Source organism: Littorina saxatilis, linkage group LG2, assembly GCF_037325665.1.
Source record: "Littorina saxatilis isolate snail1 linkage group LG2, US_GU_Lsax_2.0, whole genome shotgun sequence".
Classification (NCBI taxonomy): domain Eukaryota; kingdom Metazoa; phylum Mollusca; class Gastropoda; order Littorinimorpha; family Littorinidae; genus Littorina; species Littorina saxatilis.
The window spans coordinates 25,230,552-25,248,284 of record NC_090246.1 but is presented as its reverse complement, the minus strand read 5'-3'; the positions used below and the strand labels follow the sequence as shown (position 1 = coordinate 25,248,284).

Genomic DNA, 17,733 nt, shown 5'->3' with positions numbered 1-17,733 from the left:
AGAGGATGGTACGATATGTACACACTGAGGAGGGATTCGTACAAAATCTGGAGTAGACAAATTAGCTGTAAGTCTTGTAGAAACCCCATTAATTTTTTTGCAAAACATAATGAGTGCCCCTCGTGTTAAACCTACTGTTCTAAGATTGTTTAGATGACTTGCTGTATATTGCTAACACGTCAGAAAAAGACCACAGGCATTTGTTCAGAAAACACATAAAAGTAATAACTTTTGTTTTTAATTTCTGTGTGTGTATGTGGGGGGGGGGGGGGTTAAATACGCAAACATTTCTGAAGGTCGCCATCCATTTCAATGAAACCTAGTAAGTCCCACATTTCTGTCCACATTGTTTGGATACAATGATCATATTCATAATGACATATGTTTTTATTTTTTTATCGTTCACACAAACATGTCTGAAAGATCACGCAATAACAAAAGAAAACACACAAAAAACACAAACAAACAAAAAAAATACACAATAGGAATGTAAGTTATTGGAACATATTATTTTGTTTTTACAAAACAAGACAATTTAAAGTTAAGCGTTCAAATGGCATTATTTTCTTGTTTGTTGTTTGTTTTTGTTTTTCTAGATTTTCGTTCAAACGTTAGCAGTCTCTCTGTTTTGGGAATTTTGAAAGATCACGATTCATGTGACATCTTTCAAAGTCTGAATCATTAGTTCAAAATGAGTTACCTTTCTTTCGAAAAAAAAGGTAATGAGCAGAGCAGAACTCCGAATCCAATACAGTCGTTTCGTCCTGAGGTTCAAAGACACAGCGCATGATGTTTGTCTCACAATTACGAATGCTCGTCGACCAGCATTATCTTGGTTCAAGCGTGTTGATTAGTGCTGCACGATCAATATCAGAACACAGAGTAAACAGTCAAGGAGTGTGTATGTATACAATTACAGTCAAGCAGTATCGATGCTAGAAATCCGATGCTTACAGTGTCGTTTACACAACATTCTCTTAAAAGCCAATCTGAACTCATTGTCTTGGTACGCATACACACCGACGTTGAACGCACTGTTGAAAGGACCAAGTATAGCGAAGGAAAGCTTCACATCTCCGGGGATAAAATTCTGAAATCTGAACGCCGAAGTCACGAAATAGGGCGTCCACAAGATACAGAATATTCCCCACACGAGCGCCATTCGTTTCACAAGTCGAACGTTGTGCGAGATTCTTCGCTTCTCGGCTTCTTGGTTTCGACTCAGCTGCGTGGAGACGATCATGCTGTTAATAGCTTTTGCCTGTTGGTAGGCTTTCCTGAAGATGAGAAAATACAGGGTGAAGTTGGTGAGACTGATGGCAGAGTATAACACCAGATGAACGAAGGTAGAAAGAGGAGTCTTAGGAAACACGACGTCGACTCCGCACTTAGTATCAGGACCGGTTTCGAAGAACCTCAGCAAAGACGCGTGGACGATGAAGAAAGGGAACATGGAGAGTACAAACCCGATCATTCTTTTCGGGGTAACCACCCGTTCGTAGAGGAACGGGTAAATGATGTAGACAAACCTATCCACCGCGATGACCAGTAGAATGACGATGCTGGCCTCACAAGCCACAAAGGCCACGGTGGCGTAGATCTGACACAGCCAGTAGTTATCAGCGAAAACGTCGTGCGTGGCTTCGTTGAGCCAGAGTAAGGTCCCGACCCTGTAGAGTCCTACGATGAAATCTGCCACCGATAGCGCTGCTATGTAGACGTTGGCTTTCACTCGCAGCCGAGTCGTTGTTGCTATTGCAATGAGGATGAGGAGATTGCCTGTGACCGTCAAGAACATCAGTGTTCCGTAGGCGATTTGCCAAAGAACAATGTGGCTGAGATCCCATTGGGTGGCCATGAACGTCCCTTCAGAGCGCTCCAACAGTGTTCAAAGGTGTGATGCACTGAGGTGATAACTGATATTGTTAAAAATGGCAAGGGCAATACTGGGAGCAATCATCTACCTTGAACAAATCTACGGTATCACGATATATTAAATTGTTTCAAATGCAATGGCAGGTTTAACTGAAAACGTCTTTGTTTAATGATTACACATGAACAAATGGTATTGATAAAATATGTGGTGAAAGATGCGGAAGAAATCGTCTTGAGTGATTCCACTCACAAGATATCGTTTCAGATGTGGTAAGAGATGTGTCAGTAGTTGTTTTTGTTGAATGATTACACGTAATTTCACGAGATAGCTCGAATTGTTGCGACTAACCTGGTAGAGTTTATTTTGCCCGAATAATCACAACAAATCCAGTTAGATTTGCGTCGATGTTTTTTACCGACACAGGGCTTTGACAAAACGTAGACAATTTGAAAAGCGAGCACGTTTTTGTTCAATCGGTTCGTAGCGTTGGTTTGCCAGCTTTGAAATGCACTGAACGAAAGGAACAAAAGTCCTCACGCGGCGTTACCACGTGATCAGATTATCAGCGATGCACATTTTAAGAGGAGTTTAACAAAAATCGAAGTCGTGCTATCCTTGTTTGCGTCGCACCTGTTTGTTTTGCCATCTTCCGTAGCAAAAGTTTGTGCCTCAGCACTCATGTTCGCATATTTGCTTTGACACAAGCTATCGATTTGTACCATTCTCACGTGTTGACTATTCACTCAGTTACCTTAACAGTGTTTGTTTTATATGGGGGTTTAATTGTGCCATTAGCTCTTGCTTGCACCGTTATTTTAAAACTCCTGTCTGTGTAAATATTTGTTGTTGCTTCGTGATCTGAAGAGTATTCAGTTGCACCCAGTTTTGTTAAACAGACATGTTGTTGTCACTCCGATCTCTTGAGGTCGCACAATTTATAAGCAAAAATTGTATGAAGCAAGTGTCCTTCGCTGAACTGGGAAACGGACATTAGGTCCATTGTCCGTCATTTCATTTGGTGTTACTGTGTCAACTTTGTTAAACTCAAAGTTATTCCCACTCCAATCTCTCAAGTCACCAAGCTAGCATGAAAAATGTACATGTAGTCAACTTCCTTTACAGATATTAAGGCATACTAAAAAGACAACCGTGCATTTTGTGTCCGAATAAAATGAAAAACTCCCACATTTGTTTTTGTTTTTTCAAATCAGTCACTTGAAGACATTCCTTTGACAAAGAAACTGTCTGCCCAAATGTTGTCATACAGAATACATTAGCAACAACGCAGCAGCAACGTGTGGGTGTCACGCGGTTGTACATACTCCATCCTATATTTCATTCAAAGTCAGTCGAAACCCGGCAACATTCGCCTTACTTTGGTCACACTCTTCATCAAAGCTTAATCTAAATGATGATAACAGAATTCCGATTAATGTCAAGCACGTAACACTGAAAAGTACGTTCCTCCTTCATGAGCAAAGTTCACGCCTTTTTCTGTCGCTAGTTGAGATCTAGTGGAGTTCGCGCGTTCTCCAAAATAGCCTTGCTTATCGGGAAATGGTTTATCTCTGACACAGCAGGCACGTGCTGATCAAACATTAGCATCAGTACCTGAGACGAAGAAGTCCTTGACACAGTTAAAGGTAGCTACTTTTTCGTGAAAACGATCGTGTTTACCGCCGCGGATCTGTCTAGGCTTTTACATTGGATCAGAGCATTCTTCCACTTGGGGAAATCTGCAGTCTGACTGATGTTTTGCACTGTAAGAATGATTAGCTGAAATAAATCTCAGACAAGTATAGGTGTAAGTTACGAAATTAAATCGCCAGCAGTTACCCCTCTGCACAAACAGAAGCTAGGCTGAAGAATGTTCATAATTACGCGTGCAAGTCGAAAGATGCGCTTTTCCAATGGTAAAACCTGGGCCCACTGACGGGAAGGACATTACCTTTAGTAGACAACTGTTAGTGTAAAGAGGATAAACTACCGGGTCGGGGGGTATTTATCGATTGATATTTCCCCATTATTTTCTTCTTTGTCGACTTGCCTTCGGCTTTTTGAATGTTTGCCTTGGCTGTCTGCGATTCCAGATTAAAAACGTGTGTTTGAGTGCGTGACTGTGTGCACGTGTGTGTGTGTGTGTGTGTGTGTGTGTGTGTGTGTGCATAAATATATATATGTGTGTGTGTGTGTGTGTGTGTGTGTATGTAGTGTGTGTGTGTGTGTGTGTGTGTGTGTGTTTGTGAGTGTTCCCTCACCCTTCCTCAGTCTCCAATCCCACTGACCGTCCCCAGGGACGACCAAATCGTCCGCCCGATCGCCAGGGGCGAGTAAAATATCTGCCGGGTTAGTAGAAACCGCCTGGCAACTCGCCCGGCTGGCCACTGACAATTCTGGTCAAATGAAACAATTTTGGTTGTACTGTCGAGTTTCAAATTCATTCAAACCCCGATGCAGCAACTGAGGTGTGTACCGGGCCAGCGAAATTTCTGGCGGGCTAGTGACTTTCTTGAATTTACTCGCCCGGCTAGCGAGTTAAAATTTAGAGATTTGTCCATCCCTGTTCCCCATTTTCTAACTCCTATCAGCTACCTACGCTCGATCCCAATCTTACTATCCCGAATTATCCCCTCCCCTAGATTACAATTTGTATCCACTCCTCATAACCACTTCCTTGATCCAAAGACCCCCCCCCCCCACCCCTCCCTTCTGAACCCCTTTCTTACTCACGGTGAAATACACGCGTAGAAGGTGAAAGTAAATCCTCTCTCTCACACGCATTCAACGAGACCGGATATCACTTGATGCTGTGTCTTCGATTATACGATGCTGTTTTGTGATTTTCCCGACCAAGTGACGTCGTTTCTCCGAGTTCGATAATCGTGTCGACTTGACTACTACTCCGTATGCGTGAGAGAAATTGTGACCACTACGGTAGCTGTAACTGCGATTATTTTGAGGAGGAAGAGAACGAAGAAGAATAGAAAGATGAATAATGGATGCTTTCTTGGATTGCTAGGCGCAGCGAGTATGATCGGAGCAACTAGTCGGCAACTTCTGTGTTCAGGGTGTCTAGGGTCAATGTACATCTTCTTGGATTGGAAACCGTAATTATCTATCTCAACGAAAAGCCCGAAAAATAATTTTCTGTTTCCAAATGTATTTTTATCAAAAGTATATTTGTTTGCAATTTTTGTATTTCCATTTTCATTAATCGATTCTATTCTCAAATACAGATATAAATAAACCTTGCAAAATGTAGGCTAGCACGCGTATTGGCGCCAAAGTTTATAAAATACGAATAGTTGTCGCGCCAATCGCCGAATCGGCAGTGAACTCTAGCTCTGTTCATTTCATTCAGCGAACTCTCTAACCCACCGGTATTGCATGTTAAAGTACTTTGCAAAATTAATGAGAGTAAAGTATCAATTTTTGGGAGGATAAAGAGGTATTTATCGATTGATCTTTCCCAATTATTTCCCTGCTTTATCATCTTCGTTTCGGATTTGTGATTGTTTGACATGGATGTTTTTGATTCCGAATTAAAAGTGTGTGTGAGCGTGTGCGTGTGTGCGTGTGTGTGTGTGTATGTGTGTGTGTGTGTGTGTGTGTGTGTGTGTGTATGTGTGTGTGTGTGTGTGTGTGTGTGTGTGTGTGCGATCGTACGTGCGTGTGAGTGCTTGCGTGCGTGCGTGTGTGTGTCTGTGTCCGTGTCTGTCTATCTGACGCACTCCATCTTTCTGTCACTTGGCTTCTATGAGTGTTTGCTTTGCGATCACCCGTACACTTAAACCATAATTGTGGTTTTACAGCAAAACTGACGATAACGGTGATAGACATCAATGACCACAGCCCCCAGTTTTCTCCCTCCAATAGTGTGACCGCCAGGATCAGGGAAAACATGGGCCAGGGCACCGCTCTCACCTTTACAACTCCGCTACGCATCTCTGACCTCGACGAGGTATTTTTCTTCCATATTCCCTTTGTGAGTCTTTATAGATGACGCGTTTTCCATGTCGCCAGCAACGGTAAAGGCTGTCCTTAATTGAGCCGGAAGCTGACTTCGCGAAGTCGACTTCGCTGAATTAAGTTGACGCTTTACACAGATAAGGAGATATGAAATCGAGATCGCTTGGTCTTTGCCGTTCGTCGAGAAGGCAGGGGAACACTCGTTATTTATTTCTACTGTTAATGCGTGTTATCTTCCAATTTGTTTAATTACGAGGTAAATGTCTGTGTTGTAAATATATTTATTATCAGACCAGTATGATACATTCTATGCGGATGTGTTATATATATCTGAGTCTGGACTGTTCCAGGGCGTTAATAGTCTCTTCGAAGTCAACATAACAGGAAACAACGCAGCTCACTTCGAAGTTGTACCCTCCACTGTCCAGTCTTCAGCAGATCTCGTTGTCAGGGTAACTGATGGGAGCGTGCTGGACTACGAATTTCGAAGGAGTCTTTCCATTATGGTTTGTTACTGTTTTGTGTTGAAACAGTTATCAGGGGGTCTTTGGGGCTGAGGGTTGTGTGATGTGGTGTGGTGTTTGTGTTTGTGTGTGTGTGTGTGTGTGTGTGTGTGTGTGTTTGTGTGTATGTGTGTTTTCAAGAGAGAGAGAGAGAGAGAGAGAGAGAGAGAGAGAGAGAGAGAGAGAGAGAGAGAGAGAGAGAGAGAGAGAGAGAGAGACTCAATCTGTCGATCTGTCTTTTCCCGCTTATCTATCGCCATATCTATATATGTGTTTCAAGCAGCAGAAACGGACAACAAATCACACGGTAGCAGCCACTTTCTTTTTGATGGGCTCTATGCCTCATCATTGGCATCGCTGCTTCAAGAATTAACAACAATGAATCATGCAAGGTTCTTAATTTCCATTCATCCTTTTTCCCTGTGACTCTCAGCTTTTAGCGAGGGAGACCCAAACAGCAGAAAAACGCAGCAGTTCAGTGGTGATTACAGTGCAGATTGAGGACGAAAATGACAATTCTCCCGTTTTCGACAAGACTTCCTACGAAGTAACCATCCAAGAGAATGAGCCTGCAAGAACGTTTGTGACGGTTGTGAACGTGAGTATATAAGCCCTATAACATGTGTATACATGTACGTGTCATCGCAAGTGATACTGTTTTTGTTGTTGTTGTGATGGTGTTTTTGTGTGTGTGGGTTAAAACAAAAGTGTTTTCTCGGTATCAAAAAACAAGAAAGGTAGGTTGTTGAAACGTTTGTTATTGACAAAAACGTTCCAACAACCTACCTTTCTTGTTTTTACATTTAGTCAAGTTTTGACTAAATGTTTTAACATAGAGGGAGAATCGAGACGAGGGTCGTGGTGTATGTGTTTCTGTGTGTGTGTGTGTACGTGTGTGTGTGTACGTGTGGTCTGTCTGTCTGTCTGTGTGTGTGTGTGTAGAGCGATACAGAGTAAACTACAGGACCGATCTTTATGAAATTTTACATGAGAGTTCCTGGGTATGATATCCTCAGACGTTGTTTTTCATTTTTTCGACAAATGTCTTTGATGACGTCATATCCGGCTTTTTGTAAAAGTTCAGGCGGCACTGTCACACCCTCACTTTTCAATCAAATTGATTGAAATTTTGGCCCAGCAATCTTAGACGAAGGCCGGATTTCGGTATTGCATTTCAGCTTGGAGGCTTAAACATTAATTAATGACTTTGGTCATTAACAATCTGAAAATTGTAATTAAAATTATTTTTTATAAAATGATCCAAAATTACGTTTATTTTATTCTTCATCATTTTTTTTATTCCAAAAACATATAAATATGTTATATTTGGATTAAAAACAAGCTCTGAAAATTAAAAATATAAAAATTATGATTAAAATAAAATTTACGAAATCGATTTAAAAACAATTTCATCTTATTCCTTGTTGGTTCCTGATTCCAAAAACATATATATATATGATTATGTTTGGATTAAAAACACGCTCAGAAAGTTAAAACGAAGCGTACAGAAAAGCGTGCTATGCAGCACAGCGCAACTACTACCGCACTGAACAGGCTCGTTAATTTCACTGCCTTTTGCACGAGCGGCGGACTACGGTCATTGTGAAAAAATGCAGTGCGTTCAGTTTCATTCTGTGAGTTCCACAACTTGACTAAATGTAGTAATTTCGTCTTACGCGACTTGTTTTATTCTGAATTTTGGAACGTTGGCAGTCTCTTTGTTTTTGGATTTGTTTTCTCGGTAATAATAATATGCGAATGTACACTCAAACACACACACACACACACACACACACACACACACACACACACACACACACACACACACACACACGCAACCACACATACACACACACGCACACACACACACACACACACACACATATCAAGCGCTTAGAACTGTACCCACGGAATACGCGCTATATAAGCTTCATATTGATTGATTGATTGATATCGCACGCCTGCCACGCCCACACGATGTGATGGTATTGCTGTTGATGATAAAACTTTACCTTTGTTCCCTAGGCAACGGACGATGATGGGAGCATGAAGTTTAGCAGAGTAACATATTCACTTCAAGGAGCGGAGGGGTTGTAAGTGTCACATGCATTTCTTTTTTTCGCTGAATGTGTCCTTGTTTTGCATCATCAAGGCATAAAACCAGTAATAAGAGCACACCCTTGGGACCAACGGAATAAGTTTCCACTTTGGAGGCGTCTTGTTCATGAGTGGGTATATATGAGGTATATGTGTGTAACGCTCATGGACAAGTGAACTGCAGGATGATGGTTTAGCATAGATAAGGGAACTACAGAATAGTGTACCACAGAGGTGTTAGCAGAGACAAGGGAATAATATATGGTGTAAGTAAAGACTAGTGGACCAAAGATTGCATTAGCATAGACTAGGAACTACAGTGAGATACTATAGTGTCAGCATAGACGCGGGAATTAGAGATGGTGACACCATTTCGAAGCTCCATAGTTGCATTCAGTACAAAATGTTAGTTTGACCACTTTTGCACCATGTTCCAACACAGCCTACAACTACATAACCGTGTTTTTTCTCATTTTTGAATAACTTTACCTCCACATTGAACAGATGTGTTCATGTTTCACAATCTCAGATTCACTTCTTTTTATCAAGGTTTGCCATCAACTCGTTGACCGGCAAGGTCACTCAGAATACCAGTAGCCTTGACTACGATACCCAGCCTAACACTTACCAGATGACCGTGCTGGCTTCGGACAGCGGAGGACGGCGAACCAGTGCCCCTCTTGTGGTCAAACTAAGTGATCTCAACGACCTGGCTCCAGAGTTTGATCGGGCGGGCTTCACTGCTAGATTGAGAGAAGATGCCTTGTTCTTTGAGAGCCCATTGGCTGTGCATGTAAGTATCGCTTGTCAAGCTCTTCTGCTGAATATTTTCTTGTTGTTACTTTGCACTATTTTATGGTCTTTTTATGATGGTCTTCTCTGTTTTAAACTCTACTTGATATTCTGTGTAATCTCCAGGAGCAAAGGGACGTACGTGCTTTACAGACAATAACAGGATTCACCATTTGCAATCATACACGAATGAATGCTTTGGTCACAAAGAAAGTCTAGTAGGTGTAGTACATTTTCTATATAATTATTTGTAAATCAGGAAAATGTCGGCATTGAACATTCGTTTTATTCTAAGGTCAATCTTTACCTCTGGCTTGTTTCTGGACTTCCGTCGGGAAAAAGAATGAATGTGACCAATTAACAGCCCCAGGCATGCGGACATTCCACCGTAAACAGTTTTGCTCATCATCTCACTGAGATGTGGCCAGGCTCTAATATGCAATCAGATCATTCCTCCATTTGAACAAAAGTCCAAATTAACTTTAATGCTGCTTCCTGTGCAAATTGAGAATAATTATTGTTCGATGAAATCATTAAACAGATTGTCGTGTTAGTATTCTTTAAGACAATCACGCATCCACACATTCCAACTCATGTGGAAAAACTGCACTCAGGTTGTTGATTTTTGGTATGCGTAAAAGTGGAGGGATGCTTTTATTCCATGTACAGGCCTGGATAGATCTGTGATGGTAAGCGTGATCGGCTTTACCGAAAGGACTCTGCATGTGCCTTTAATTTAAGTACAGGTACTGATTATGAATATAATTGCCACAGGCTACGGATGGGGACAGACCTGGTACTCCGAACAGCAATATAAGCTACAGCATCATCGGCAGCAACCCTCCCACCTTTCGCTCTCACTTCACAATGCCGAACAACTACACAGGCGTCATTTTAGTCGTTTCGCGTGTGGACTTTGAGTCTCCACGACTCAGTTCTACGCACACGATCACACTGACGATACAGGCAGTGGATGGGGGGAACCCTGTGAGGTCCAGCACTTCTAGTGTCGGGATAAGTGTGCTGGATGTTAATGACTTCCCGCCACTTTTCAGCACTAATACCGCCACTCGGCATGTGTTCGAAAATTCTAGTACTGGTGAGTCATTTTTGCAGACGTACGGTTTGATTTGTTTGTGTGTATATTCGTGCGAATGTGTGTGTGTGTGTGTGTGTGTGTTGTGTGCGTGTCGTGGGGAGGTGGAGGGGTAGTCGAGGGGGAGAGGCACTTAGAGAGGAGACGGTACATGTGTGTGCAAGTGTGTCAGAGTGCACGTGAGAGAGATATAGAGAGGAAGAGAGCGGAAGAGAGTGATTGCGTGCGAGCGTAAGTGCATGTGTGTGTGTGTGTGTGTGTGTGTGCGTGTTAGTGTGTGTGTGTGTGTGTGTGTGCATATATGTGTGTGTGTGTGTGCATGTGTGTGTGTGTGTGTGTGCATATGTGTGTGTGTGTGTGTGTGTGTGTGTGTATGTGTGTGTGTGTGTGTGTGTGTGTGTGTGTGTGTGTGTGTGTGTTGCGATCAAAACCTGCAAACACTATCAAAAATAAGACGGCCTTTTATACCTAATCCTTCGCACTTTGTCAGGCACTTCTGTCTACACCTTCAATGCTACCGATCGTGACGGTGGCCCACCAAACAACGACGTCTACTACCTCATCAGCAGCGGGTCCAACGACCAGTTTGCCGTCGACAGCTCAACAGGAGAACTGACAGTAATACGCAGCCTTGACAGGGAGAAAGTCGCATCATACTCCTTAGTAGTTCTTGCCATAGACAGGGGCGTGCCGCCGAAGAGTGGAACAGCCACTTTGAGCGTCATGATCGATGACGTCAATGATGTAGCTCCTGTGTTCTCGCAGTCCTCGATAACTGTAGATGTGGAGGAAAACACACATGGCGTCTTGTACACAATGACCGCAACGGATGCGGATGTGGATCATCAACTCCAGTATGTGATCAACTGGACTCATAGCTCTGCCCAGGACCCTTTGCAAGGAGACGTGCTGAATATTCAGGTGCGTGAGGTATAGCCAGAAATGACAACGAAAATGCTAGATTGTTCTTTTTTCACTATGACTACTTACCTGGTTATAAAGCGGGCATTTGTCTGCAGAGACTTTGTTTAGTTACTGTATTTGTGGAAGCAAGAGTTCCTAACCCTCAATGTCTGATGTTAACAGTAGCGCGTGTGGAAAAAACGGTAGGCAAAGGGTAATATCATTTCAACGAATTGAATAGGTGTCCATTTTGCTGTAGACCAAATAGTAGACATAAACGCTTCGTTCAGTCAAACTAATTCTCGTCAGCAAATTGAATTGTTTCTACTAATTTCTTCTATGCAAGTATCTTCTATCAGATGTGTCGTGCCTTTGAAATACAATTTCGCTAAACTTCAATTGGATACACATATTATATTTCTTACTTGTGAGATACTTAAATAACATAAGTGTATGGACTTTGCTTCCACAGAATCTGTTCAGCATAGACAGAGGAACAGGGGCTGTAAGCATCAATGGAACGTTGGACAGGGAGACAGTGCAGTCAGCTGTCATTGCTCTGGAAGTGGAAGACGTCAAAGCCGCTACACCTGGACAGACAGCAACCGGTGAGCATTGGGTTTTTTTTTCTGCCAAATCCAACATTCCGATAATCTGATAATCGTTTTCACAAACAGTGTGTCGAAAAATATCTGAGGTCAGAACCAAGAAAAATGAAGACAGAGCCCTTTACTGATAACTACTGGTGGCTCGGACGTTGTTTGATACTGCATTTGCACCCATTCAATAGAGAAAAAGGTTTAGGCCAAGAAAGATTTTGCGACCGAGCCTATTTTTTCTCCTAACCCTACATAGTTTTGACCCTTCCAACAATATGACAACATTTGATTTTTCAGATTTTTCAAAGAAAGTTACTCTCCTCAGACATCCAGGGGACACAGCTCTCACGATTTTCGGCCAATGAAAATCCACATGTGCCTAATTATGATAATACATAAATACCTGTCAATGATAATAAAAATAAATAAACAACAACAAACAACAACAACAACAACAACAACAACAACAACAGAATTAGTCGACATACCGACCCTATTTGTTTTGCCTTCTCATCGGAAACAAACTTGTTTTGCCTCGCCATCGTGAATCTTTTAACGATTGTGTTGAAACAGGCACGTTGACCATCAACGTCAAGGACAAAGACGACAATCGACCTCTGTTCAGCGTGGACAGTGTAATTGCGACTGTGGACGAGAACGCAGCCGAGGGTGTTCCTATCAACTTGGGCCAAGTCACTGTCACGGACCCAGACCAGGTGAGTGTCATTTTCTATAAGGTAAAGAAAAAAAATCAATGTTTCCGATTCCCCGACTGACTAATTTTTCTCCTGACCCCAGAACCTTTTCTGACCCGTCCAAAAATGTATGTTGATTAATAATCAAAAATGACAAAACTCGAATTTGTTCGACTTTACACTGAAAGGTAGATTATTCTTCTCCGACATATACATCAAGGGAAGACAGCTCGCACGATTTCCGGCAATCAACAAGCCAAATGAACCTGTGAAAGCGACCTACCGACCCACATTTTGTTGGCGCTGCCATCGGAAACAAACATTTTATTTTGGGGAGTCTCAAAGAAAATAAATGGACTTGACTGAATGACCATGATCTTCGTTTCAGAGAAAAAGCTAATCTAATAAAGAGTATGATTCATTGGTAGTAGTACTAAGTCATTCCGACGTGTTATTGTAACTAAAGAGTCTGATTCCTTGCAGAGAGCACAACCAAGATATTGAATTTGTTACAGTTTGCTTGGAGATCCTTGTGAAGCATGACATCATTCATAACAAGTCTTACTAAAGTGTGCATTGTGTTGATGTCCCTCTCTCTCTCTCTCTCTCTATTTCTGTCTGTATCTGTCTCTCTCTCTTTCTCTCACAAAAGAGGGCATGCGAATTGGACACCTAAACATAAATCATGCCATTAATAAGTTAGCAGACATCTCGTCAATCCTGTATAACTCTGGTAAACCTTTTCATATTTTTGGATTGTCAGAGTCTAGGCTGTCGAGTAAAGTAGCAGACTCTGAGCTCACAATCCCGGGTTATGTCATTTTACGCAGAGATGCACAGACACACACAGAAACTGGATTATTACTCTATATAAGTGAATCCTTAACTTTTACACACCTTACCCACCTAGAGCAACACTCTGTTGAATCAGTGTGGATAGAAGTAAAATTAAAAAGAGCCCCAGCGATACAACTTGGTTTCTGCTACAGGAACCCATCTGAACGAGTGAACTGGAGGGATAATCTCTCTTCCATGTTAGACGCAGTTTTGCTCGAGGGAAAAGAAACAGTAATCCTTGGTGATTTTAACATTGATTTACTTAAACCAAATAAAGTATGGTTAGATATATTTGAATCTTATAATTTAAATCAGGTTGTGCAAACCCCCACAAGGGTAACAAACACCTCAAAAACGCTTATTGACCATATATACGTATCTCACTTACACCATATAGCTGAAGTTTGTGTTCCAATACACGGCTGCAGTGACCATTACCCCGTGTGTTTCACCTGGTCCCGTAAAGGTGTAAAAGTCCCTCACGCTGGTCATAAAACAATAACATATCGTTCGTTTTCAAAATTTAATAAGGAAGATTTTCTTGAGGATTTGTTGCACTCCCCACTTGCAAATGTTTATAATTTGACTGATCCGGATGAAGCTTTTGGATATTGGCATGATGCTTTTTTAAAGGTTTATAACAAACACGCTCCATTGAAAACCCAGAGGGTTAAGCATCAATTGAAACCAAAATGGTTTGATCAAGAGTTGCAAGAGGCAGCGGATTATCGCGATATTTTGAAAAAAAGAGGGCTGGAAAATGAGTATAGAGATCAGAGAAACAAAGTTACATCTATGAAGCGATGGAAAAAGAAAAAGTATTTTCAGAAACTTACATCATCAAAACAAAATTCTATGTCAATGTGGAAGGCAATAAATGAGTTAACAAATAAACAATCAACATCACAACAAAGAGAATCACACACCATTTCGTATTGCCGCTTATGCTGGCTCTGTTTCAAGCAGTTCCTTGTGGCCTCGCCAGCATTTGGACGACGAAGAGGCTCAAACGGGCACCGCTAAAACCTCAGGCTGGCTGAAAACCGGTCCGTATTCCACTTGTCTTCCTCACTGCTTGAGCCGGCCATGTTTGTTGTTCAAGGCTCGTGACGTAGCACACGTATGTGCACAAGGTCATGAGCCAAGACTGCGCGCGCGATGGAACGATTCAGAACAACCAAAAACGAGTCAAAGTATACTTTTTGGATTTCTGTGTTCATTTTTACACACGCATTTGTGGTTGATGAATTAAGAGGGTCAACATATCAAAAGTGACCCTAAACCTTGGACATATCCTCCGAGGAACTGAATAAACATTTTTCTAACATAGCTGAGAAAGTCGTTCCCGAAGACAAAACTCATTTAAATGATTTGAAGATTCTAACAGATTTTTGTGAATCTAAAAATATAATGTCGCAATCAAACATTCCATTTATTACTGTAACAGAAGTATGCAATGCACTCATGCACCTCACAGGAACCCGTGGAATTGATGGTCTGGACGGGAAGATTCTTAAATTAGCAGCCCCTGTACTTGCTGATTCTTTAACTTACCTGTATAATCTCTGTATAGACAAGTGTTATTTTCCAGTTGTGTTAAAGCAGGCTAAAGTTATTCCACTTTTTAAGTCAGGGGCTAAAACAGAACCCTCCAATTACAGGCCAATATCTATTTTATCGGTTTTATCAAAGCCGTTCGAACAACATATTAACAAGTTTATTATGTCACATTTTAACGAAAATGCTTTATTTCACCCAAATCAGTCGGGGTTCAGAACTCATCATTCATGCCACACAGCACTTGTTTCTCTAGTTGATCAGTGGTTGAGCAAGATTAATGAAGATAAATTATGTGCTGCTCTCTTCGTTGACTTTGCTAAAGCATTTGATGTGATTCATCATGACCTACTTCTTAGGAAACTCGCACTGTACGGCCTTAGAAATAATACAATATCGTTAATCAAGTCTTTTCTTTCTGATCGAGTACAAGCTGTGTGCGCCAACGGCTCTATGTCTAGCATGCAGTCGATAGGTTACGGCATTCCTCAGGGATCTGTACTCGGCCCTCTTCTCTTCACCATTTACATTAATGACCTTCCCCTACACATAAGCAGTAACTGTGAACTCTTCGCTGATGATACCACTATTCACACTTCCCACTCAAATGTGAAGGTATTGTCAAAACAACTTCAAGAAAGTGTAAACGAGCTTTTAGCGTGGACCGAATTAAACCACATGGCTCTTAATCCAGACAAAACAAAAAGCATGCTTATTACCACCAGACAAAAACGCCAAAACTTAAAATCTAAACTTCCACCTTTAACGATTGATAATCACATTGTTGAAGAAGTTAATAAACATAAAGTTCTAGGTGTTATTCTTGATAATAATTTATCGTGGAGTTACAGGAGTATGTAAAGTACTTTCCAAGAGGCTTTACTTGTTGTCCAGAATAAAAGACTTCTTGAACAGGCATGGCAGGCAACTTTTCTTTAACGCTCACATTCAATCAATCATTGATTATGCGTCATCACTATGGGATTGTGCGAGTGCAAAAACTCTGAAACCTGAAACCTTTATTTAGTATACATAAAAGAGCAATCAAAGTTATTTTATTACAAGTCTCGGTTTCCAACGAAGACTATAAACTTCTAAACATCCTTCCTCCTAAATCAAGACTCCTGTACAATAAAGGCGTTTTGATGCATAAACTCATAATTGGAAGAGCGCCTGCACCTCTTTCTTCTCAATTCACTTCCCACAATTTAAGAGACCCTTCAAAAATGTATGCTCCTCGGCCTCGTATAGATCTTTTTAAGTCCAGCCTACTCTTTTCGGGGACTAATCTTTGGAATTCACTTCCAAGCGGTCTCAGACATTCCGTCAATGCCAAGACTTTTAAAGACAGATATTTCTCATTCCTTATACATGGCACATTTGGTCTCACTTAGCCTGAACATGTTTATATTGTTGATGCCTTATTTTTACCTTTTACACGTTTCAGTAGATACATGTACCTAATTAATTTCATAACATGACTTATGTAACGATGCTACATTGTTATTATTTGCAACGTAGTTGTTCCATTGATTCCTCAGTTCACGGAATTTTTCTTCCCTCGAAGTTGCACACGTTTTTGCTTGACTGATACAGTTCTCATTATGCCTTTGAAAATAATATGTCATGTTCGCTTGTATGTATATATATATATATATATATATATATATATTTTTTTTTAGTCTGTTAATCGTTTGCTTGTTCATCGTTTGTTTTTATTACTTCTTTAATTGATATTCCAACATTTTTAAAACGTATTATCATTAGATTAAACCCTCCCATGGGCGAGGGCTGGATGTAAAAAAGCACCTGTTTGCTTATGCCACTACCCTCGTAAATAAAGAATTTGTCAATTTGTCAATTTGTTGTCTCTCTCCCTCTCTCTCTCTCCTCTCTCTCTCTCTCTCTCTCTCTCTCTCTCCTCTCTCCCCCTCTCTCTCTCTCTCTCTCTCTCTCTCTGTCTGTCTCTCTGTCTGTCTCTCTGTCTCTCTCTGTCTCTCTCTGTCTCTCTCTCTCTCTCTCTCTGTCTCTCTCTCTCTCTCTCTCTCTCTCTCTTTCTGTTTCTCGCTCTTGCACCTTTTACATTTTCTTCATGATATTTGAAGAGTCTCGTTCTTCAAGTTAGATTTCTTTGGAAAAATTGTTTCTCTTCTGCACAGGATGAAAACAGCGCCTTCAATCTGACTTTGTCAAAGTACAACCATTGTCTAGAGGTGCTACCTTCCAGCGCCAGGGCAGAGGCCACGGTTCTAATCAGAGTTACAAATGTATCCTGCTTCGACTACGAGGAGATGACAAGCATGAACTTTGAGGTATTATTGAGCGTTAATGTGAAAACGTTATAATTATTACGTTGAACTATGACTGTGCACTTCCATAATGATTGTCAAGGTAGTTTTTTTTCAAAAAGAATATGATTGTAATCCAAATCGGTATTTGCAAGGAAACTTGAACAGAATTTGCATTTACCTTGGATCTTTCAGTTTTGTTTGAATATTATTCATGTATATACGACGGGCATGGTTATGGAGGTGTTGGAGCTGTTCTGTACCCCCCCCCCCACGTGTTTTGGTTAGGTAATGGCATTCAAGAAACTGTGTCCAATAACGTTACCCCTACCGACACATCGTATGCCTCTTCGGCTTTTTTCAAAATACTTAAAAGCGAAAAGCTCCTTTTGAAAATATTGCTAAGAGCTCATTAAATTTATCTGTCAGGTGGTAGATATTGGACGTGAAAACGGCCGCTTTGTCACATCGTCTGCCTCCTCGGCTTTTTGACTCACATGCGAAGCAAAAGTGAGTCTATG

At 41.2% G+C, this 17,733-nt stretch overlaps 3 protein-coding genes across 3 annotated transcripts; 2 read left to right on the top strand and 1 right to left on the bottom strand.

The window, feature by feature from the left end:
- Positions 1–919: 919 nt before the first annotated feature.
- On the bottom strand, positions 920–1,858 carry LOC138952434 (beta-1 adrenergic receptor-like). The gene has a single exon (XM_070324108.1). The coding sequence runs from the start codon at positions 1,856–1,858 to the stop codon at positions 920–922; it is 939 nt and encodes a 312-aa protein (XP_070180209.1).
- Positions 1,859–2,152: 294 nt separating this feature from the next.
- Positions 2,153–8,452, top strand: LOC138952424 (cadherin-related family member 1-like). Its single transcript, XM_070324096.1, has 5 exons — positions 2,153–2,156; positions 5,689–5,837; positions 6,196–6,351; positions 6,782–6,946; positions 8,374–8,452. The coding sequence occupies exons 1-5, from the start codon at positions 2,153–2,155 to the stop codon at positions 8,443–8,445; spliced, it is 546 nt and encodes a 181-aa protein (XP_070180197.1). The 3' UTR covers positions 8,446–8,452.
- A 134-nt stretch (positions 8,453–8,586) lies between these two features.
- LOC138952415 (protocadherin-11 X-linked-like) lies at positions 8,587–17,704 on the top strand. The gene is made up of 8 exons (XM_070324085.1): positions 8,587–8,591; positions 8,995–9,238; positions 10,012–10,336; positions 10,824–11,254; positions 11,709–11,844; positions 12,409–12,551; positions 17,084–17,236; positions 17,642–17,704. The coding sequence occupies exons 1-8, from the start codon at positions 8,587–8,589 to the stop codon at positions 17,702–17,704; spliced, it is 1,500 nt and encodes a 499-aa protein (XP_070180186.1).
- Positions 17,705–17,733: the final 29 nt, after the last annotated feature.